The 23,798-nt window shown below is 39.6% G+C and overlaps 2 protein-coding genes across 5 annotated transcripts in view; both read right to left on the bottom strand.

The window, feature by feature from the left end:
* Window positions 1-98: 98 nt before the first annotated feature.
* LOC138617276 (RING finger protein 11-like) lies at window positions 99-5,230 on the bottom strand. The gene is made up of 3 exons (XM_069692115.1): window positions 4,569-5,230; window positions 3,283-3,452; window positions 99-2,481 (listed from the first exon to the last, which is right to left on the bottom strand). The coding sequence occupies exons 1-3, from the start codon at window positions 4,689-4,691 to the stop codon at window positions 2,310-2,312; spliced, it is 465 nt and encodes a 154-aa protein (XP_069548216.1). The 5' UTR covers window positions 4,692-5,230; the 3' UTR covers window positions 99-2,309.
* A 2,287-nt stretch (window positions 5,231-7,517) lies between these two features.
* The window catches only part of LOC138617277 (voltage-dependent R-type calcium channel subunit alpha-1E-like), a 52,501-nt gene continuing 36,220 nt past the window's right edge, over window positions 7,518-23,798 (bottom strand). For 2 of the 4 annotated variants that reach the window (XM_069692119.1, XM_069692116.1), the window contains exons 21-47: window positions 23,443-23,590; window positions 23,161-23,290; window positions 21,572-21,631; window positions 21,325-21,431; window positions 20,833-20,844; window positions 19,944-20,040; window positions 19,673-19,833; window positions 18,628-18,765; window positions 18,298-18,499; window positions 18,035-18,199; window positions 16,543-16,653; window positions 16,337-16,417; window positions 15,821-15,940; window positions 15,642-15,707; window positions 15,095-15,186; window positions 14,475-14,649; window positions 14,239-14,366; window positions 13,813-13,909; window positions 13,472-13,577; window positions 12,879-12,986; window positions 12,693-12,793; window positions 12,159-12,265; window positions 11,976-12,075; window positions 10,725-10,829; window positions 10,162-10,294; window positions 9,872-10,035; window positions 7,518-9,345 (exon numbers count right to left, since the gene is read on the bottom strand). In XM_069692119.1, the coding sequence (XP_069548220.1) occupies window positions 8,821-9,345; window positions 9,872-10,035; window positions 10,162-10,294; window positions 10,725-10,829; window positions 11,976-12,075; window positions 12,159-12,265; window positions 12,693-12,793; window positions 12,879-12,986; window positions 13,472-13,577; window positions 13,813-13,909; window positions 14,239-14,366; window positions 14,475-14,649; window positions 15,095-15,186; window positions 15,642-15,707; window positions 15,821-15,940; window positions 16,337-16,417; window positions 16,543-16,653; window positions 18,035-18,199; window positions 18,298-18,499; window positions 18,628-18,765; window positions 19,673-19,833; window positions 19,944-20,040; window positions 20,833-20,844; window positions 21,325-21,431; window positions 21,572-21,631; window positions 23,161-23,290; window positions 23,443-23,590 (3,539 nt within the window). In that variant the 3' untranslated portion in view covers window positions 7,518-8,820. The remainder of the gene's footprint in view (window positions 9,346-9,871; window positions 10,036-10,161; window positions 10,295-10,724; window positions 10,830-11,975; window positions 12,076-12,158; window positions 12,266-12,692; window positions 12,794-12,878; window positions 12,987-13,471; window positions 13,578-13,812; window positions 13,910-14,238; window positions 14,367-14,474; window positions 14,650-15,094; window positions 15,187-15,641; window positions 15,708-15,820; window positions 15,941-16,336; window positions 16,418-16,542; window positions 16,654-18,034; window positions 18,200-18,297; window positions 18,500-18,627; window positions 18,766-19,672; window positions 19,834-19,943; window positions 20,041-20,832; window positions 20,845-21,324; window positions 21,432-21,571; window positions 21,632-23,160; window positions 23,291-23,442; window positions 23,591-23,798) is intronic. The other 2 variants (XM_069692117.1, XM_069692120.1) reach the window with 2 other exon arrangements.

The raw sequence follows: 23,798 nt of genomic DNA on the forward strand, positions 1-23,798 counted from the left end.
AATCTCTTATTTTGGTAATCACAGGGCCACTAATCTGCCGCTGTGCACGCTTTACTGGCTTTCACTGGTTGATGGAGCAGACTTTTTCATACAAGAAGGAGGTTGACTGCCTGTATTTTAATCAAAACAAAACCAAATGCAGTTTTTCTCCTCTTTATTTTTTTACATGAAGGCTTCTTAGCCTTCCAAAAAAAATATAGAGAAATAAAGAAATAAAACAAGATTACAGGAAATATTAATTTTCAGAATAAACTCAAATTGAAAAACACGCAAAAGGAAAAGCTCAGTGGAAACCATGATATCTCTGTTTGTTTGTTTTTTAACTCGCCACAAGAGATGTCTCTCACACTCTGAAGTTCAGCTGGGACAGAGGTTTGCAGTCAGACTGAGACCAGTGTAACAGCTACTATGTCCTAAATACCAGCAGGTTTTACACAAATGTAACAAAAACATGTCAAAGTAACTGAAAAAGACAACAACAAAAAAACACCACCACCAAACCCAAAAGAAAGCAATGACTGTAACTACTGCTACAGAAATAAAACAGGGACATAAATTATATCATAAGAAAACAATAAACATGACATATACAGAGCAAAACTGCACTAAAGTGGATTCAAATTAAAACAGCTTCACCACAAATGAGCCTCTTTCTTCCTTTTTGATTAAAGGAATAGTTCAACATTATTTATTTTCTGGCCAAGAGATAAAGGATGTGATATAAGTGTCAGGTCTCCATGTAAGTTTCAAGCTGGATCGTGGAAGCCCTTAGCTTAGCTTAGCATACAGACTGGAATCAGGGGGAAACAGCTAACCTGGCTCTGTGCAAAGTTTCAAAGCTGGCCAACCAGCACCTTTAAATGTACTAAATAACTTATTTGTTAATGTGTACACGTACGATTTGTTGTTGAACAGCACGTAACTCCCCCTGTATAGCCACGCTAGCTGTTTCCCTGTTTCCAGCCTTTATGCTAAACTAACCGTCACCTCTGTATTTAATGCACAAAGGTGACATCATCATTCTTTTCAGCCAAATTTTGACAAGAAACTGAACGAGTTTGTATCAAATGTACCAAAATGTCAAACTATTCCTTTAAACTCGAGCAAGCCTCTGTCCCTTCACTTCACACAAGAATCCAAAAACCAAAACCAAAAGCTCACACTACTGAATCACAGATTTCATGAAATGCATTTTCAGGCTTACTTCAACGTGGTATGTGACTACTGACTGGCAACTCTGAAAATATCTTTATCAGCTATATAACTTTTGCATCTGAGGAGATAAAGGAATGAAGTCTTGATAGTGCAAGGTTATAAGGTACATATATTAATATATTGTTTTAGATAATGTCCTATAGGTAAAGTGCAAATCTCTGGATCAGATGAAAAGTGTGTGCAAGCATTTCTAATTTTTGACGGACTCGTCCACCTGCCCATGCACAAATGAGCCCTTTACATTGGCTGTCAGCTACTTTACACATCGTCTGGTCAAACATTCACATTGCAAACATCTGTTTTTTTGTTTTTTTTTCTTCCCTTCAACTAATAACATTGTTTTAAAAGACAAATATCATGTAGCTATTATTTCCATAAAGTAGAACACTGTTTACTTTTACACTTTTGGGTGATTTCTGGAAAGTGTGTGTGTGTATTTTTTTTTTTTTTGTACTCCTAACCTTCAGTTTCTTCTACACCAACAGCTTCAGTTGAGTGTTCCCATATTTCCAAAGTGTCGGGCCATTGTAATGTGAGAGCATGTTTGAGAGATCAAAAGCTTCGATTACTGTGGCCGCAGGAAACCTCAAATTGAATTCAACGAATACAGCAAGACCTCTCTGCCTTGCTGGTCAATAATTTGTTAACCGAGTTGTCCGTTTTAATCATGATCGACTGCAAATGAAGGTGAACCGGGATTTTCTGAGGAGAAACGCCACCGAGACCAGCTCAAGTGGAAATGTAGTCACCAAAACAGCTCACACGCGCGCACGCACGCACACAAAAACCCTACGTGTCCGTCGTAAGCAGCAACACTGGACGCTGCCTCAGCATGACCAACACGTACAAACACAATCATTGTGATGTTTAAGACCAGCTTATTCAGCATCAGACCTGGGGGCGTGAAAGGCCAACGTTAGGTGAGTGAATATTTAAATTTTCAAAGTGCAAGACGACAGCTGACAATTTTTTTTTCTTTTCTTTTCTTTTTTTAACAGCTCCTCTCACTCTACAAGAGGGTTGCTGTTGGGTTTGGGGGACGGGAGGGGGGACCGGGTTTTATCTAAGCATGTGGGTGGGGGGGTGGAGGGGTTTCAGTTGGTCTCATAGGTGGAGAGCAGGGCAGCATCAACAGGCTCCATGCAGGAGGGGCAGGTGAAGGATCTCATCAGCCAGTCGTCTATACAGTCCATATGGTAGATGTGCATACAAGGCAAGAACCGAATGGGGTCTCCATAAACAAAGTCCAGCATACAGATCACGCACCTGAAAACAGAGGAAATAAAGAGCTTGAATACAAAGAAATCATGGAACAACATTTTTCTATAACTTTCACTTGTCCTGTTTTTGTGGTCTTAAGTCGCAGTAAGTCCAAGTAGAACTGAAATCATGAATCCGTTGATGTAGAGGACTGACAATTATGATCATCAATAATCATACAACTATTCATTAAATAAAAATGGCACATTTTCTCCTATTAAAACTTTTCTAATGACAGTTTTTGCTGATTTTCTAAGCTGAGACTGATGAAGCGCTGATGTATTCTATCTGTCTTGTCTAAATGAACATTTACATATGTATTTACCTTACAGATGATTTTACTGATAATGGGGGCTACAACTTACAATATAGCAATTATCAAAGAATCAAATTATTTTTTGTTTAGTCTTTCAAGTCACTTTAATTTATTTAGCCCAAAGTCAACTTTTTCTCAGTCAAAGTCTGTAACATGCGACATCTTCAATTCTAAATACAGTCTGTTCATACAATTTATAGTTTAGAAAAATGATCACGAATATTCTGTCATCTGTAGTCGTTTCAGCAACAGTAAAATAATCCAGTTTCTGCTTCACCTGTACGTATTGTAAGTTTATGACTAATACTTTGTTTTTCAGAGATGACATCATGAATCCCTCTGGACATCAAAGACAGCAGTGGCAATCACATCTTTAAAGTGTCACAACGTTGAGGTGTTGAATCTGAATTAGTTTGTGGTCTGTTTGCAACCTGATGGCTGCAGCCTTGCTTGGTGTAAACATCTGATATGCAAAACTGAAAAACACTCACTCTCTGATCTTTTTCTCTGAGCCACTTTGACCTCCGTCGTAAACGCCCTTAGGGAGGTGCTGGATGAGGCCGATGCGCTGAGCTATGCGGATCTGCTCCTCCTCCGTAAGCTGCGTGGCCAGACGGGCCTGACTGGGCGTGGGGTGGTACATCGGCATGTGAGCCTGCTCCTGGCAACAGAAACAACAAGATGAAACAACGCAGATATCCTCCTAAATCAGCTCACTTTGTCCAGAAAGAAAAAAAAAAAGAGCAGCTGGTCTGGTTATTTTGGACACACCATGCAGTGAGAGCGACCTGAAAGTCTCTTGTTTATTCAGGTGTAGAGGTGATTATACCGGACTAGAAGATGAATTATAAGGAGTGTTGGAAGAAGTATCCAGGTACTGTAATAATACACTGTGAACATTTCCCACAAGTAAAAGTATGTAAGTACTACAAGCAACATTTACTTTAAGTAGTAAAACTACATTATAAATGCTTCCCTGTCAGTGCTTTTGGAACAATTTTAAATGCTGCATTAATGTGCATTTTGCTGCTGTAATTATTTAAGGTTGAGTTCATGTTAACTTCTTTACTTTACATGTGGTTGGTTATTTCATTCTACAGTAACACAACATATTTAGTAAAATCATTTCATGTTTGTAGCTGCGCTGTCCTCGGAGAACCACGAGTCTCCGTAAAACAGACCTGTTTTCAGATGGGATTTTTTTTCCCAGCCGGTCCAAGTGGGGTTTAAAATAGTTTATCGAGGTTTATTAAGTGGGATACTTTTCTCAGCCCATAAGGGAAAATTTAAAACTTCAGCTTATCGCAAATGTTGAAAATCACATTCACCAAATTTGGAGGTACACGTTGGTTTTTAGCAGACAGGAAAGGTATGAAAAACTACCATCTTAAAAGAAACTGGGAACTGAAATCCAAATGGAAAGAAGTAAGAAGAGCAACATTTGTCTTCAACATTTAGTGGAGTAGAAGTATAAAGTAACACAGGACGGAAATACTCAAAGTACAAGTACCTCCAAGTACTCAAGTGCAGTACCTGATGGCATGAAACCGTAGTAACACTTCGTATTGCGTATAAACTAGTAAATCTAGCGTCTCTAAACTAACAATAATCTCACAGCCAGCTGTCGTTCGTGTGTGAAACTCTTAACCAAATAAGAACTGCAAATAATGAAAACATATGGAAGCTGTAATGCCAGAAGTGTCTGATTGATCCGCATATTTGACAGCAGCATGAATTCGTCCTGGATTATGAACCTGGACGTCCAGCAGCCTCTCACCTGGTACGGAGGAGGCGGCTCCAGGTCCGGGTCGGTCCCGTCGCCGAAACTCGCCCTGTCTGACTGGGATTCGTGAAGCAGAGAAATGTCGTCTGAAGTCGGAGACTTGAGACAGTTGCCCATGTCTTCGTGTCGCCGCTCTTTTCCTGGTCGACGTCAAAAAGGCAGATCTCTGCTGCTCAAGTTGCTTTTTTTTTTTTTTTTTTTTCCGGTGGCTAATGTTAGTTTTTTTTAATTTTTTTTTTAGTCTTTCTGATATTCCAGAAACTATCGATTTACAGTTCAGCTACCTACCACCGAAGACACTCTTAACATGGTTTGAAAACTCCTACGTGCACGTCGGATGTCGATGTCCACTCTCAGCGTCGCTGCATGTTTACACCTGGCAAACAAAACAAAAGAAACTCCCGTGCTAACGACGGCTAGCAGCCTAGCCAGCTGGGCGACTTCCTCGCTAAGTGTCGCTCATTCCTTTGCAACACCCACAATTTCTGCAAAAAATATCTACCTCAGCAGCGGCTTCGGCCGTAACACTGAGCTGTCTGGGTGTTTAAATACAGAGACATCCCCGCCTTTAAACTTCGTGAGTAACATTAAACACTTTGCTTCCTTGCTAGCTCTTTCTTCACCCGGAGGACATGTTATCGGTCCGTTGGATATGACGTCAGCGTGTCAGTCTGAGCGCTGATTGGATCATTTCATTTGCGTAGTCCCGAGAGAGCGCCGAAGTCCCGCCCCTTTTCAATGATATAAATAAAATAATCATGATAATTTAATTTAATCATTTATGAATGATTGATAAATCATATGAATGATTAATACGAAGTAATTTCCTAAATTAATTATTATAAATAATAGGCGTAAAAGTATCGATCGTTTTATGTCATTAGTCAGATGAAAAACATCTTAGTTAATTGAAGAAATTGTGATAAAACGTGTTATCTATAGTGCACAATCATAATGGAACATGTACCCGATACACTTTACAAAGGCAAAACAAAAACAACAGTAAGACGTAGGAAATATTCAAACAAAAGGTGCAAACTAACCAAAGATCAACCTCATTAAAATATCAATGTCAAACAAACCAACAAAAAGTGTACAAGTGGACTTAGTTGGATATACCAATAAAATGGCAATGTCATAGGAAACGTGATGTTCTTCATATCTGATTTGGAGAAGTAGATTTTCAAATCCTGAGTAACATACATAAACCCTGCAAATGTTTTCATTTCAGAAACGGTTGATAGTGATATGAGCTGTATACAGTTTAAATAATGAACAGAATCTCTTTCTTATCCTTTCTTAATCACTTCCATCACTAAAAGCAAAATTTTAATATTTCTTTCAAAATGCTGCATGGGAATTTTCTTCTTTCTTCTTAGTCTTATTTTATATATGAACCTTAACCGCATATACTTTACTAATGTTTTTATTTGTTGCATCACTAATATTGATGGCAGTTTTTTGTAAGACTGTTTGCATTAATGAGCAAAAAATAAATAAGCAAAATTTAAATCTGTCCTATGAATATTATGATGTATTTTGAAAGGCTCAAACATGAATTTGACTGTAAACCATATCATCTTGATAGCTATTTTTTAAACACAATTTAGATTTTACAGAACATGTTTACAACTTGACTCTCAACTCTTGAGTCTACTCAGATATTGTAACTTATTCTTACCAGTAAAACTTCTGCTTAGCTTGAAATTGGAGTCACAAACCACACAAACAAATAAGACCGATAGCGTACATGTGTGGTAGGCCTTTTTCACAGCAGACATTTGGACTCATATGATACAGGTGTTACTAATAACATCAACAATGACTCGGTTCTATTTAAATATCACAGTTACAGGATGACACAGAGGGGACACACACCATACCAAAACTGCAGCTGAATGAGATCCAGCCTTCGCTAATTTTTTTTTTACACCTGTGCTTATCCTATAAGGACTATATATACTGTACTACTATAATGTCTGGTTTGGGCCACCTTGTCAGATTTCAGATGTCAATAAATTGGTTGTATTTAACTGTTTGAGGACTGAATAAGTTAAATTATTAGATATTTCATTTTAAAAAGGCATCACGACTCCACAAAATAAAATAACTTACGAAGTTTTTTTTCCCCTCTTTTCTCTCCTGTTAATTATCTAATGACATCTCACATTTATTTTGTAGCCCCTTGTAGAGGTTTAACCCCTAGGTTGGGAACCATTGAATTCGACTACCCAATAAAGTAGTTAGAAGTCGCTCTACCTTTCAGCTACAACTTACATCTTGAGGCATCAATCTTAACCTTCCTTCTTTCGTTGCATCAAAATGGCTGTGAAAACGGGTCACGAAAGACCCGAGCGCAGCAGGAAGGTTAATACTGTAACTTTTTAGGAACAAAGACTTTTACTTTTGATTCTTTAAGTCGATTTTGTTCATCAAAGCTCTATACTTCCACTGAAGTAACATTTGTAATGAAGGATTTTACTTACATAAGTATTGGTTCTTTTACCAAAGGTAAGGATCTATGACTTATTTGACCCCTTACGCCACCTACTGACCTCTTTACAGAATGTGTTTCATTAAACCCTCTCCTGACCAGCACTGTACTGCTAAGTTTGTAATATACAAACCTCATATTGTATCAGATTGTTAGGGACGGACACACGAGAGGAAATCATTGTCTAGCTTTGACAATATGAGAGTCTGTACCACAATGAGTATCTGCAGCTGTCAGAGAATCGTTGAGTGTTTACCACGAACACATATCGTAAATGTAAAGACTGACAGTTTCCAAATGCACCTGGGCAGATTTCTGTGGTCGTTGTCATCACAGCTCTAAGGGCCTCAGGGCCTCACTGATGAAGCTTTTTTTTTTTTTTTTTTTTTTTTTTTAAAGGTTTTTGCACCTTGATAAAATGAGAAATAAAAAGACATCCAATAACAGAGGCAACTGGAGGACACATTTATTTGTATGTACAGCTATTGTACACATAAAAACCCACAAAGTATTTGCATTCCAGGAACTTATTAAACAAATCTCCATGTTTTTGGTTAAGTGAGTTTCACAGAATTGGCCCTCTTCAGGCAAATAAAACAAATACACAAACCTTAAAATAACATTTCCAAGGATGCCTTTACCTTTAAAGCTTGTCAGCTGATACTTTTTTTTTTTTTTTTAATTTTTTTTTATTGTTTTTCCTCTCTAAATGTTACAAACAGCATAATTTCTCTGTACATTATTAGTAAGTAATAGAGCAATGTTGAGTTTCGAAGCAAAATGTGTCACGGTGTGCCTGCAGGGTTTCTACAGTCATCGCCCACAATGGTTCGTACAATATTCATAATTAAGAAAAAAATTAAAATAGATGAAAAATCATTTTGTTTTCATGTCAGTTCATGGACAAAATCAAATATGGATTATAATTGCTGGGAAAAGTTCTCATTTAAAGGGTTCAGACTGGTAAAAAACAAAAGTAAAAGACTGTTTCAAACTTCAGAAATTATAAAGGTCTGAAGTTTGGTGGAGGCATAATTCAACATTAATGTATGGTGAAATAACAAGTAAGCATCTTTTCTATGTTATTCTATAACTGTATTCATATCTCACAACTTATCATGGTTAATACCAAAAAGAGAAATGATGGGGGAAATCAGGCAGTTTTTCCCCTGCACATTCATTCATACTGTAAAAAAAATCCAGCATTATTGAGTGTATTAGTATCCACATTGTCTGGTGAAGTATCAGATTGCCTCATCGTGATGGCTTGTTGTATTTATCTGGTCTAATAAATGGCAATGGTGTGATGGTCACAATGTATTTACAAAAACAATTAATTTATAAGAAAATGTAGTTACATATTCACACACCCCACAGATAAATACTGTTTAGAGCAACACTGAATTCATTTAGAAACATCTTCAGGAATGAAAATAACTATTGACACAAATGACATAATTTGATCCATTCATTTCAGTTTTTTTTCTGTATCCTGCGAATATTTGAGATATATTATTACTCTCTATCATCAAGTACGAGTCAGGAAATAGACCTTATTAATTGTCAGTGTTCTGTGTGAATTGGCAACTACAGTTTCAGGAAGTATTGTTCTTCATCATTTTGGGTTCACATTTCACCAAACACCCAGAGAGCTCACGGCCTTGAAGCACTGATGCAGAAAGAGTCATGTTAACCTTCACTTTGACACCTCTCTGGGACTCTGCCTCCTCCCTCGAGCTGTGCCTCCTGTCCCTAGCACCTGTCGTCCTCCTCTGTGTCGCTGAGAGGGTCGCAGCCCGCGACTGAGGTCGTCTGCGGCAGACGCTTCCTAAAGTGTCCATTGGGGACCTGCCAGCCAGTCCGCAAGCGTGGGCGGGCCGAGCTGATGGTGTTTGAGCGTCCCAGGCTGCAGGCCACAGCCGCCTCGAAGGTCAACGTCTCCATGGGACCAGAGGGGTCTGGGCTGTGGTCGTCCTCTTGTGAAGCCAGGAAGGGCTCTGAGGGGTAGCGTCGAGGTGGGGACGGGTGCAGGCCGGCCTCGCTTCGCCTGTCCCCTTCTATTTCCTCTTGGGTCTCCCATGTAGGCTTGCCCCGCCTCATGGTCTGTGGGCTGCCCTGCTCATCTTCATCTTCACCGACGGCGGCTTGTGTGCGACACACGAGCGGAGAGTAGGAGATGTGAGGACGAGAGCGGGTCGGAGTCTGTGATAGAGGTCGACGGCCGCTGGGCGTGCTGGACTCCGAGGTGGAGGGCACCGGACTGTCCGAGCTGTTGCCCTGGAAACAAGAAGAAAGAAAAGATGGAGTACATAATCACCTGGTAGATGACAACAGTCTCACCTCGAGGTCCATTTAGACTTTTCAGTCACATCACATTATCTTCATCAGTGGATAAATATGCTCAGTTGTCAAACCATCTAGAAGAACCTACTTGTGCTCAAATTGATAAACCGAGGTGACGTTTCACGCCGACATGGAAAAACAAATCCTAAAGTGATAAAAAAAAGTGCTCGAAATGTATAATTTCCTGACAACAGCGAAGCCTCCATGTGTTGATGAAGATCATGCATCATGATAAAAAGCTCAAAATCAGCTGGAAAAAAGATCATCTACTGTTGGTTCCACTGAAGCAACCACTGAACAGTTGAAAACAGCTGGTGATTTCTCTGATGAGTTCTTCTCTCATCAGTAGGTGGAATCTTTGGTTGGAGTTAAACCTCCAGACTGCTGGCTCTTTACAGGACGTGGTTGGCTAACCCTCTGCGCCACATTAATCAGTGAGTTAAATATATGTCTGACCTACCTGTTTATCTTGGGGATGTGCTCGCTCTACACTGGAGGATCTTGAGGGCTGCAAGCTTCTCTCCTCTGAGTTACAACGAGATGTGTCCGGAGACAGCAGGTGGCAGCGCTCCTTAGACCGACCGCGCTCCTTGTCGCCCTGCTGACGGTGCTCAGACCGAGAAACTAGAGGACGTTTAGGAAATCAGACAATACAAATAAAGCAGAAAGTGATGGACAAGGAAATAAATAATTACAGAACAAATAAAGCTTTTATACTAAACACTACAATACATTTTGAGGAGGACTGACCAGCAGCCTTGTAGCTTTTGTGACGAGGTCGATACAGCCGCTCAGGACTCTTCTCCTGCCACAGTCCGTTTACACGCTGATCTGCAACTGTGGAGACTGAACGCTTCATTGAGCCACTTGCGGGCTCTGCTTGCTTTTGTGTGGAAACACACAAACAAAAATAGACAAACATGCAAGCACAAGGTACATACACAATGAAAATAATCAGAGATAATAACTCAAACGGTGAGGGAAATATAAAAGTTGTTTTCATGCTTTAGTAAGTGCAAAAGTGCAGTGCATCCTAAAAAGACAAGGGAGGTTTGGTTTAGTGTTTCCTGCAGTCTGGGGATGAAAGAGATGGACGTAACAAGACGAGGCAACAGCATTCAAGGATCACACCTCGTTCTAACAATTCACTGAACCTTACTCAGGCACCCAAAATAGCAAAAGTCCAAACTGATTTAACCCTCTCAGCATCGTGTGCACGTGGGGAACAAGGAACTTTGGCAGAGGAACCCATGCAGCCACTGAAGTCCTCAAAAGATCCAGCCCAGAAGCCGTGTCGTGGAAGATGTGTGTACCTGCGACTCTATGGCCAGACGGGGCATGGAAGAGGCCCGCACACACAGGCCCCTCCCTAGCGGAAGCTCCAGTGGGGCTTCAATCACCCTACTGCACTCGCCCACCTAGGTGAGTACAGAAACAAGAAAGGAGGGCAGGGAAACACAGAGCACCAATGAGGCTCAAACCCCACCAGGACTGCCTGTGCACACAGAGGTCCAGATCAGCTGAGAGGAGGGCAGACAAGCCATTTATCATCTACCATAGCCATCTCCAATGCCATCCAATCAGAAGCCATTCCAGCCATAAACAGACGGATCGACCACTAGCAACAGGAAAACTGACTTTAAGGAGGAGAAGAAACAGAGTGAGGTTGGAAAAGAGTGAAGAGAAAGGATAGACAATAAACACAACAGTTTACAAGGAAAGACAGACTTTATATTTCAGCTTAGAAGTGCATTCAGTCATGCATGTTCAGGTCTCGATAGCTACACAAACAGAGCCAGACAACGTCTGTCTAGGGGCCGAACGCATTCCTCCGCACACTAGCATGTGGGTAGTTCAGAATCATTTGATATCAATCAACTGGCAAGCAGTGTGGACCAGTAAGACCAGGCAGTATAGACACAACAAAACATCAACAGTCTGACGATATCTGCCCTCGCTACTCCAACCTCCACAGGACTAAAAGACAGGAACACAGAGAGCAGTGGTGCGGTGCTCTGCAAGGCACTGAGAAAACATCATCAGTCAAAACATGTTTATAAAATCTTTGTAGTGTTAAATGCTTAAGATAAGTTGTGCTTTTTAATATTTTAGAGTGAAACATCTTCGCTGTAAGACAGTGATTCCCAACTTGGGGGTGTGGACCCTGTAGAAGTAACAAGATAAGAGGTTGTAAAATGAATAAATGAATACAAAATTGCAGTCACTTATTACTGAATGAGCCAAAGTAAGGGGCCCCTGGTTCAGTACCTCTGTTTGAAATGACTTCCATCCTCTCTTGCTGGAAAGAGCTCAGTTCAAAGTAAAAAACACTAATCTCTGTCAATAAAATCCAATCCAATATTTGTTTATTTGTTCCCCTTCATACTAGAGATAAACAACATGCTGAGGCTGCAGTGGCATTTAATGAAAATGACAATAAGAACTGCAGTGTAGCTCTGCTTTCAAGAATAAAATGTTTTAAGGGTCATAAATGAAAAGGTCTGAGGACCACCGCCTTAAAGCACGCCGGTGGTATTACTGCTGTATGATCCCGTCTGTCTTACCAGATTCTGCTGCTGACTATCATCGATGTCTGAGCTCATGGGCTGCAGGAACAGCTCCTGGGGTGAGATGGGGCTCAGAGCTACAAAGCCTCCTCTGGTCCTGTGTTGGGACGTAGAACAACATTAAGCAAACACAAGCACGGATAGGTGTACAGACACATTTGCAAACATGTGCGGACTCACAGGGCAGAACCAGCACTGTGGGCCATCATCGGCAGAGGCTGGGTGTTGGACAGGATGTCCTCAGGGAGGGTCGAGGCGTCAAGACTCTTGAACATCAAGCTGCTCTTCTAAAATGAGACACGCACAGTCAAAGGATCAAATACAGGTCAGACAGCTCGATGCTACTTTAATTTTTAAGCAATTTAGGCCATGTTTAAGTATCTGAAAGATGAAAGGCAGACAAATATCTGGTAAAAAGTGAGCTCAGTATTTTTTTTTTATAATCCTACTTCTACACAGTGGATGCATCAGAAATATTGTCAGTTGGAAGGGAACCTTATTCTTGTTTTGCAAGGCTGAAAGGTTTCATTGTTTTCCTCTTCCTGTCTATGTTTTTCTTTACTTTCTTAAATTCAGTCCTAAAGATGAAGTGAGATAGCCTCCTCTTCCTCCTGATCAAATTATGCCATAGTACTTTCGCCAAAGAACATAATTGATTAAAACTGTGCTGCGAGGTTGTTTGTTTTTCAGTTGAGCGTGCTGAGCTGAGCTGACCTGAGCTTCCAGCTGCTGCCTGAGCTTCTTGGCTTTGCTTTGTTTGAAGTAGTCCATTATCATCATCGAGGCGTAGATCTTCCCCACCGTCAGGTCAGTATCTGTGAGGGCAGACGCTCTACATTAACCGTCACTGCTCGTCTCTCAGCATTACAGTAAGTATTGCCTACATAGTTGGAGTCAGACCTTTGTTGATAGGTACCAGTAGGTCCAAGGTCTTCTGGGGCAGATAAGGCCAAATGATACTGATCTCCTTCTGCAGCTCAGCGTCCAGAGCGATGCGGTCCTCACCGCCTGGGACAAACATCCACATACAATACGTTATACTAATACTATTAAAGCTGATGCTGTTTTTTGTCTTAAATGATTGGAAAATGAGTTTTTTCATATATCGTTCTTTGCCTGATTTATATGAACTTTTATCAATAAAAACATGGCTGTTGACAGAATGTTTGATTTATGGAGTGATACCCAAAATCCCGTCTGCAAAAACCTTTGAATCAAACAGTTCAATGTTCAGATTTCTGTTCTGGAAATTTTTGCAAATTTGTGTATATTTAGTTACAGAATGCTAGTACTGTATATTCAAACGTACAATTTTAGAACTTGTAATACAAGAGATAATTGTCTTAATATAAGTAATCAAAAGTCATAGTTAAATCTATCAGTTAAAATATTTACCTAAGTCACCTGTAGTGTCAGGCTTGTTAATAAAGTAGTATTAAAAAATAGAATGAAAAACACAGATAAATGATAATCAAAACGATGGTGACCCCGACCTCGAGCTATTTTGATTTCCAAAGCTGTGCGGATAAGCGACATCAGAGTGGAGGTGAAGTGGACAGCCATGTCCTCGTCCAAAGGCATGTTCATCAACACCAACCTCTAACAGAGACGAAGAAAGGAAAAGAAGAGAGAAGGAAACATTTTGCACTAAATGTAACAACACATATTCAATGGTCTCAAAAGGGAAGAAAAATTGTATTATCTATCTCAAACATAAGTGGTCCACCAGAGAAGATCTGCCAATACATTTTAACAACATTTTAAGGCACAGTTTATTTATTTAACGTTTAACATTTATCATGTTTAAAAAAAACAGTAAGAACGTTTTCAGTACCTTATAGGCGATCTTAGCAGGACACTTTTTACCGAGGCCCAGAGGTGGTGACATGTGTATTAACGTCTCGTACATAGCCGTGTAATGAATGCGACCACTTCAGGGGACAAACAGGTGACGACAAGTGAGGGAAAGTGCAGACACAGAAAACAGAAACAAAAGGTGGAGGGATTAATCAACAGAGGCATAAAACTCTGTTGTGTTCGGTTTCTATTTCTTCCCAAATGTACTTAGTCAGGGAAATCTAAATGCCACCAACTTGTGTGTAACATGTCTATTTTATTGCACTTTAAAGCATTAACATTTCATTCTCTCTGGCTGCCCTCTGCTGGATAAAAACAGAACAAGAACGTTGATCAGGCCTGCTTGAAACTAAAAAACTGAGAATATGAATAAATAAGCAGAATAAAAAAGATCACGTCTCACCATGCCAAGCGATCATACTCCCCCCAGATCCGCACAAACTCGTCCAGGTGATGGGGACCAAGGATAGAGGAGTCTCGTGTCAGGTACTCAAAGTTATCCATAATCACAGCCACAAACAGATTCAGCATCTAAAACAAGATGTAAATAAAGATCTGAGGAGCAAATCATGACAGCTGAAAAGACAAACCGAGGACGATGAGAGCTACTGCAGAAATGTTATGTGTGTTAGTTCTGACCAGGAAAGAGCTGAAGAAGATGAAGGAGACAAAGTAGCAGTAAGCGAAGTCAGTCCCACAGCCGCCCTCATGGTCGGGAGAGATGGTGAGGGGGGAGATTGAGGGGTCTGGTTCACACTCCCGACCAGACAGACAGGAGAGCATGATCTCCTGCCAGGACTCCCCTGTCGCACTCCTGGTGGTTTAAACACAAACAAACAAGCAGCTGACGTCAAACTGAGATCACCTTCATACAAAACGAGCTTTAAAAGTCCTTTAATTAAAGGAGCAGTGTGTAGGTAATCGTGACATCTTCCCTTCCAAGTGTTTAATAGAAGCTATTATGGCAAAGAAACTCCTAAAAAAAAGCAAAAGTCTCTCTATAGCCAGTATATGGTTTGTCCCTCCTGGGCTACTGTAGAAACATGGCAGGCTCCCAGGAAGAGGACCCGCCCTATATGTAGATGTAAAGGGCTTCCGCTAATGTAATGAAAACACAATCATTCAAAATTTTAGGCAAAGAGACACTAATGAAAACATAATCATGTCACCCTTAGATCCTACACACTGTACCTTAAAATAAAGTATTGTCCATATGCACTTTCATCAGTCTGGGGAGATATTTCTTTATCTTTGCCCACCTGAACAGAAGCATCAGAGCGCTGAAAAAAGTCTTGAAATTGTTGTGCTGATTGATGTGACTCTCGTCATTCAGCTTGATGTTTCCAAACACCTGCAGGAAAAACACATTGCTTCAGTAAATTAAGATTTTTTTGTTTATTGTATATTATATTAGGCAGTTGCTGCTAATCTTCCAGGGTTTGAAAATAAAATAAAATAAAAATGTCCAAATAACATAAATATAATCATAAAAGCTGGGACTAAACATTTAAATAACAAAAAACAGCTGCTTTAAAATAATAGCAATAAATGGTTAAAATTAACTCATAATATAAACACAACAAAAGGAAAGAGTGCACAGAAAAAGCTCATACAAATCACAATACAAATACACAAAAATACTTCAAATGAATCAAAATGTTAACATTAAATGTATGTATTCAGTCACATTATCTGTTTCTTAAAAATGTGCACGTGATTCTATAATGTTGTTTGGTAACTTACTCCATTGCCATAAAGACATCTTGTAAAAAACGAAATAATGTTTTTATTAGTGAAAGCACCAACCTGCATTCCAATTATGGCGTATATGAAGAAAAGCATGGCGATAAGAAGACAGACGTAAGGAAGAGCCTGACGGAGAAGAGAAAGCATAGAGAGTGGATTAAAACATATCATAGTTTGTTATATTCTCTTAAAAATATTCTCTTTAAAATAAGAAGAAAGATCAAAGCTGATTGTAAAACCTTGAAAGATTGCACGAAGGTCCACAGCAGAATCCGAATGGTGTAGCCCTGTCTCAGCAGCTTGATCAACCTGGCTGCTCGGAAAAGCTTCAGGAAACTCATGTTGATGGTGTTCACCGACTGGGACAGACGCATGAGTGGTTAGAGAGCGGGTGACACAGAGAGAGGGAGGAGGAGAGAGTGGCAGACAGCAGAGAGAGACAGGACGTAAAACACAGATGGCCAAATTCATCACAACAAGACTTAAGTTGTGTCTGGAGGCAGGGATCGTAACACGCGCACACACACACACACACACACACACACACACACACACACACACACACACACACACACACACACACACACACACACACACACACACACACACACACACACACACACACACACACACACACACACACACACACGGAAACTTGGACAGGAAGAATGCTGCTTTTAAAGCAGCCTATTCTTGTCTTTTTATCTTAGGGTCACAACATTGTGAAGATGAATGGTGTCTTGGCAGTTTCTTACCTGTAAATCCACAACTATCTCTGAGATGCTGCCAAGAACGGTGATGAAATCAAAAATATTCCAAGTATCTCGAAAGTAGTTCTGCCCGGAAAAGGAAACGTTTCTCAGTAAACACAGATAAAATCCTCACGAGCGGAGCTAAAAATGTGCTCTGAATTGTCTTTGATTTTTGCTGTTTCAGTTTTCCTGCTTGCTTTAAGACTCACCACTAAGCCAAATGCCATGATCTTGAGTATACACTCCATAGAGAAGAGGACGGTGAAGGCTGTGTTTAGGTGTTTTAACACTGTATCGTAAGCTGCTGGAGCCGAGTGGTACTGAAGAAACAGAGAAAGAACACTCCAACAAGTAAATCTGATGATCAATAAAGTGTCATTGATCCATTTACAAGCATCACCACACATACTTTCCAAGGCCAGGATGATGGATTTGCATGTTTTAAACCATTGTTTGTTTATCTTCCACAGGTCTTTGCTTTAATTTCAGCAAAGTATGTAGACAAAAACATGCCTCAGGTTGATAATTCATATTTGTGTTAAAGTTTCATTATTGTCTTTAAGTGCAGCAACTGAAAAGTAACTTTAGAGAATACAAATGTACATATTGGAAGAACAGAATTTGTTTATTTGTGAGTTGGTGTCTGGAAATATTCATCTTTCGCGACAAATTGAGTGTGAAACGAACCTCAAGGATAAACAATAAAAGAACATGACCATTGTGAAAGGTAGTGTGTGAATCTGGTGGGTTATTGCTTTAAAAATGTTTCTCTTGTTTTTATATTTTTTGGAGTTCAAAGCAAACTCAAATAAGACTAAACCTTGGTAATTATTGAATCTGGCATTTGGCGAGACAAGTGTTTGCGATCAATTTTAACATTCAGTAAAAGTGAGGCTTTGCTTGACTCTTCAAAAGGTGGACCACAAGGTTTAGTTTGGATATATTGTATCTGTCCCCTAATAATAACAATATTTTTGACGATATGACAAAATAAGTATTTTTTCATTTTAAGAACATACAATTGCAACAAAATGAGTGTTATAGTTGTATATGTAGGCATACATTGGAGTTTACCTTAAAATATTCAGTAAAAACGAACATGTTTCTGTGGTTTGTTGTATCTTTTCTAATTATATCACTTCCACACTGATGAACTCGTTCCCTTTTTGGATCTAACTTGTCCACCGTGGAGTAACTTTTTAGCCAGACTTGTTGCTGTGTGTTAGGTAGCACGTAGTGTACGTCATACTGTTACGTCAACAAGTCAAAATATTGCATTTACCAAAGTATCAATTTCTTTTAATCATAAAAATTATACCGTCATTAAACTGAATGATACGATATAGCCAACTGCAGAATAGATTCTGTCTGATGTTTAAATTAAGAGTTTTCATACATTTTCACAATTACCAGCATCCAACTTTTAAATGTCAAGCGTGGGGAGTTTTTTTTTTTTAAACATCAAAACTGTCTCTGCTTTTAACTACACAACCTGATCTAACTTTACAATTCAATAAAGTTGAATTGACTTTTACTGTCATGGATCTCAAAAATACATTTAGTTCAGTTTAAAATCTGGCATGAAATGAAACCCTGGGTTTTAGGAAATCAATCTAAAATTGTAGCTAATAGACTCCAGCATGGAAAAACAAAAGTAAGGTCCTTTAGGCTTTTTTCATTACTAGTGAATGGATCATTTACCTTCATCATGAGAACAACAGTATTGAGGGCGATCATGACGAGCACCGTGTACTCGAAAGACGGCGACGCCACAAAGTGCCACAGCTTGTACTGGACAGTTTGTCTGTTCTGGGGCATGTAGCGGGTCATCGGCTTGGCACTGATGGCGAAGTCAATGCAGGCCCTCTGATGGGGAGAAATTTGACAAAACAGACACACGAAGCTGAAGATGATTCTTAATTACATGAACAGGTGTGATTAACATGCATTTCGCCGCTACACACCTCGTTCTTCTCCAGACTGCACTCCTGAATCATCTTGTCACCCTGCTCCTGGAAGGTGATGATGATCAAAGCCACAAAGATGTTGACGAAGAAAAATGGGAAGACTACGAAGTAGACCACGTAGAAAACGGACATCTCCATCCGGTTCCCGCGACTTGGCCCCATGTTCTCCTCTGTAACATCAGTAGAGTGCTGGAGGACCCTGGATGAGACAATACATTTAAAACGGTTTGTGTCATACACTAACATGTACAGTAAGTAATGTGAAGCAATTATACACTGCAAAAACTGAGCATGACCCTTTCAACTGTGTATGATTTTCCCACTTACTGAGGCCATCCTTCTCCAGTGGAGACGGTAAAAAGTGTGAGCAGAGCCCAGCAGACGTTGTCGTAGTGAAACTCGTGTCTCTTCCACTCTCTCCTCTTCACCTCTTTTTTGTCTCTGGTGTAGTCAATGTAGTAGCCTCTGAAGGGAATAGAACATCCCAGAAGTCATCATTTTACTTAATTCACCAATTAAACCAGCAGTTTCAAAGAACAGAAAGGTACCAAAGCTTTTGTTACGAGTAAATGTTACTCATACTATTGACTTGTGAGTGTGAGGCTCCGCAGCCAATCACAGCCTATCTGAGGGTAGTGTTTGTATTTGGAGCTCTTTGTGCTTTTCCTTATTATGGACAGTGTGTCACAAAGGTCAGAAGAGTTGTGGTTACATTTATTAAATTAAATAGGTAGTAATTTAAAGTATTTAGCTGTTTGCCACAGAGCTCTCTAGTGGAGCAGTGGCATTTTGTTTCCTTCTGTACTTTCTGCTGGGTAGTTAGTTTTGTTAGTGTAACTTACATTTTTTGTAGTTTGTGTTTTTTGGTTTCATGGCTTGTATTTTCCTTAAGTTAGCTTTAAATGCAAAAAAAAAGTTCAGCACAGAATCCCCCATTAAATTGACAATGTGTAGTTTTTTTTTGTACCACATTAATGTACAGATTAATCCAACAAGATATATTTTATTAATTTGTGAACTTTTGAATGAGGCGGTAGGTGGATTTTGTTATCTTTGAACAAAGCCAAACTTGTTGTTTCCTCTTCAGTCTTTAAGTTGAGTTTAGAGTGGTATCAATCTCATTTACAGTTATTCTCAGCAGGAAAGTGAATGAGAATGTTTAATAAAATGTCAAAACTATTGCTTTAAACCTCCACTTGGGGAACAAAGATGATAGAAACAGAAGAGTTTGACGCTCCATATTCAAGTTTCTTATGTTAACTATTTTTCCAGCAGTGCATTTCTATTATGAGTGACAATGTGTAGGAGGAGTTTTTGATATTTACAGTAAATAATAAGACAGATGTGGACAGTGTTTCAGATATTTGCTTACTGGCATTCTTTCTCTGAATTCATGGAGCTGTCAGTGCAATAGAAGAACTTCCCCTTAAAGAGCTGCACCGCAATCACTGCAAAGATGAACATGAAGAGCTGGTACACAATGAGGATGTTGAAGACATTCTTCAGAGACGTGACCACACAGTCAAAAACCGCCTGAAGATGAGAAAGACAAGAGGGAGGCAAAGGAAAATAATCTGTCAGTGATCTGTGAAATAACACAAAAAGCCAAAATACTGGCGTGTTTGCAAATGTTTACATCATACCTTGAGTTTAGGAAGTCTCTTGATGGTTTTAAGAGGCCGCAGAACTCTCAGCACCCGGAGGGACTTTATTGTCTTGATGTCTCGCCCTTTGTTGTTTCTGTTGACATTGAAATACAGCACTGAGGAACAAAGTTGTACATTCAAACATATGAACACAGACATGTGGTAAAGACACATTCAAAAAAACAAAAACAAAGTCAAATCAAAATGTTAACACAAGTGCATATAACAAAAATAAAAAACAATGAAACATGGAACTTCAACTTGAGTGTGTATGTTTGGAGCCTGGCAGATGTCAGGGGAAAATTTCTGATAATATGAAGAATTTCAACGCTTAAATTAATGATCTATATAATTTCACTTCCATTAATAGTTTGTGTTCTCATATTGTGCCATGGCTTAAAATGACTTTATTCCATCAAATTAGTTAAGCAGTTTCTGTGGTTTTTGCCCTCAAATAACTAAATTCTTTCTATCAAGTTCTATTCTATTTATTATTGTCCTTGTATTAAGCAAAGCTTGATCTGTGCATGCATGTAATAAAGTTTCCTTTTGATTATGAACCAAGACCCCAAGATAATGTTATTCCCTTTTACAGAATATTTTTTTCCACTGATTTCTCTGCATAAATTTATGACAAAAGGAGACAAATATGGCACAAATTATTAATCAAAGTGCAGAAAGTATGACTGTTTTATTATTATTTAGTGCTGCCACATCATCAGTGCTTTTACCCCTGATACCTGCTCGACAGCAGTTTTGTGAGCTGATGAAGACAAACAAAAATGTGTTAAGTATAAAAAACAAGGAAAAATAAAGACAAATAAATATTAGGAAATATGAGAAGCTTATGAGAGGAGTTTATACTTAGTGTGACTAAAATTTTTACCCCATCACATTCCTGGTTGCCCCAACAGTGACAAAATCCACAGGAACAACAGAGAAAAAAAATCAAGGCATAAAGAGAGATACAACGTGAGCACAGCTCAAAGGATCACAGCGATATTCACAACAGAGAAATCAACATACAGTACAGTCATCTGTACAACAAAATAAACAAAAGTTTTGGTTAGTTATCTGTCACACTCATACTGGGAAAGACAACAGAAAAAAAAAATTACTGTAGAGGCTTTAAACATCAGTCATGACGATCTCCACCCATGTGTGAGCTTCAGAATTACATAGAAATCCATCTTTTCCTCTTGTTGTACCCCTGTTGTAGTTAAATCGGAGTTACACATTGTAAAGGACCATGCATGCCTCCATTTTGCTGAGAGTCTTTGAGGGAGGGTCGTTTCGAACAATACTGTATGCTCAGAAAATCATTTTACTGCAGTGAGTCAGTCATTAGTCATTGGGAGGCAGCTCGATACTGACTCACGTTAGAGCAAAGGCGATCAGAGCCCCCACCACCACAATGAAGTCCAGGATGTTCCACATGTCTCGGAAATAAGAGCCATCGTGCAGAATGAGACCCTGGTCTATCATCTGGAGGACAAACACACACCCACACGGACATGTAAACAGAGCAGATTAAATACACACAGGGACCAAAAACCCCTCTGAGTAATTCTAGAGAAAAGTTAAATCCTTTAAAAGTAGAAGTAAGATATCTTTCCATCACCCACCTTGATGATCATTTCAAAGGTGAACACTCCTGTGAAGACGTAATCGAAATATCGGAGGACCTGTATGATTTAAAAATAGGAGGAAATGCATTTTTAAAACTTTTGTCTACAATTACAGACTCTCCTCTCTCATTTAGCATCACTGTGACACACTCACAACTACAGCGCCACAGGAGTAGATAACATTTACATAAATCCCACCCAGCCGGTGGCAATGAACTTGTTACCTTCTAATTTGCACAATTCCTACACCTTAATGCCTGTAAATAAACATTATTAGGATGAATCAGTACATTTGTAAGCGGTGTCAAAGAGTAGCTCTGGCAAATCAATGTTATTACAAATCTGAAAGAAATTACTGACTCAAATGAGGAATTCTAGTTTCTCTGTCTGGCTCTGGGTCCTTTGAATCATTTGGCCCATAAAACATGCTGTTTAGTGCTGAAACCAGACCATATATATTTCCTAAACGGGTGCTCCAGTAATGTAGTCTTACACATCCATTAAGTTGTGTGACTGCGCTTTTTTAGCAGGTATCTGATCTGCGGTTACTGGCCCCACCAAGCTACCCAACGTTTATTGTTTGTTGTTTATCCATGCTGTTTTTCTCTCTCTCTCTTTCTGCACTCCCCTCACACCGACCGGTCAAGGCAGATGGTCTTCCACCTCTGAGCCTGGTTCTGTTGGAGCTTTCTTCCGGTTAAAATTTAGCTTTACCTTCCAGCTGTCACTCTTGTGGGTTCATGTCTATTATGTTGTTAAATTATGTTGTAAGGACTACACTATGTTCAGTGCCCTGAGATCATTTTTGTGGCGATGTGTTACAATATAAATATAACTGAATTGTAAAATATGAAAATCCCCAGATGAGATAACCCTGATAATGTCATTATGACATCATTATTGTCTCAGACTTGACAAAGCCTGCCGGAGCCACAGACGACTTTATACAACTGTTCAAACAGGCTGATCAGGGCTACAAGTAAAATTATATTAATGTGTAAGACTGGTGTGGTGTCTCTTTAAGTTCTTCTGTTCTCCTTCAAAAGCAGCACAGTGACAAAAAGACATTTTAAAATTGAATAACTGACTTCAAACAGGGAGTGATGTCTGTGGAAATGTTTGTAATTTAAAAGACGGGAAATATGAATGGCAGAGTTAAGTCACTTTTTCTATCTCTCACTCACATTATTACGAAATACAGCGCAGATTTTAGTCGTGTGCTTACTTGGTTACTCTCGACACGCTCCATGATTCTGAGAAAAGTGAAAAGCTGTGAAAAACAAACTGCACAGCTCTTTCCCAGGCAGAGCAGCTGATTCCAACCTTGTGTGTGCATGAAGCCAAATGTGTCATGACACATTGTTGCTGTCACAAGTGCTATGTCAACTGGAGATCAAACCTGAAAGAGTCACTCTGAGTTAAAACCTCGTCATTTTACAAAAAGTAGGTTCGAGTTTTTATCAGTTTTTTTTAGTCCATTTAAAATGTTTGTTTTCTTGATGATAATGGGCATAGTGATACATTAAGACCCGCTTTTCTTTGAATAAAATTACAAACACGTCCGGAGAGGTGTGTTTAGGGCTCACCTTGTTTCTGTCTGAATTCGTGCACACGGGGTCCTCAGCCGCCAGAGCAATGCTGCTCGCCACGATCACAAGGAGGATGGTCATCTCAAAATAGCGCAAAGTGACCACATAGTGACAAATCCTCCTGATGCTGTGGTGCAGCAAAGGAGAAGATGTTTGTTGTAGGTTAATGACGGTGAACATAAAAAAAAGCACACAAAGATAGAAATACTTTTAGAACTGAATAAACAAGTAAACACGACTTCATCGCTTCTGATAGTCAGTGATTCTGTTGCATCTTACGGGTTGGAGGCCTTGAAGATGAACATGCTGTCTGGAGCTACAGGTTTAGGAGGAATCGGAGGTTCCTCCTCCTCCTCCTCCTCCTCCTCTGTCTCCTCCTCTCTGTCACTCGGCTCAGACTGGTATGCCTCCAACTCTTTGCTCTTCACTAAAAACCCAGACAGAAATGCGAGGGAAAGAATAAAAGCAAATGTTTCAGCTGTACATGGACAGCTATGACAAAGAAAGAAAAACATGAGTCACCAGCACAATAGATTCAGCAAAAAAACTATTAGTGGCTTCTCTCATCAGATGTCAGCAACACCTACACACAGCGGTACAGTGATACTGACATTAAATCCAGCTTTATGATGCAG

Source organism: Brachyistius frenatus, unplaced genomic scaffold (assembly GCF_029030835.1).
Source record: "Brachyistius frenatus isolate BFR_SWC_R1_liver_20210118 unplaced genomic scaffold, ASM2903083v1 Contig_12, whole genome shotgun sequence".
NCBI classification, from domain to species: domain Eukaryota; kingdom Metazoa; phylum Chordata; class Actinopteri; family Embiotocidae; genus Brachyistius; species Brachyistius frenatus.

Coding starts and splice junctions, on each gene's coding strand:
- LOC138617276 (XM_069692115.1), bottom strand. CDS start 4,691: ATGGGCAACTGTCTCAAGTCTCCGACTTCAGACGACATTTCTCTGCTT. Junction 3,453..4,568: donor AGCCGCCTCCTCCGTACCAG/GTGAGAGGCTGC, acceptor TTCTGTTGCCAG/GAGCAGGCTCACATGCCGAT. Junction 2,482..3,282: donor TCAGAGAAAAAGATCAGAGA/GTGAGTGTTTTT, acceptor CTCTGTTTTCAG/GTGCGTGATCTGTATGCTGG.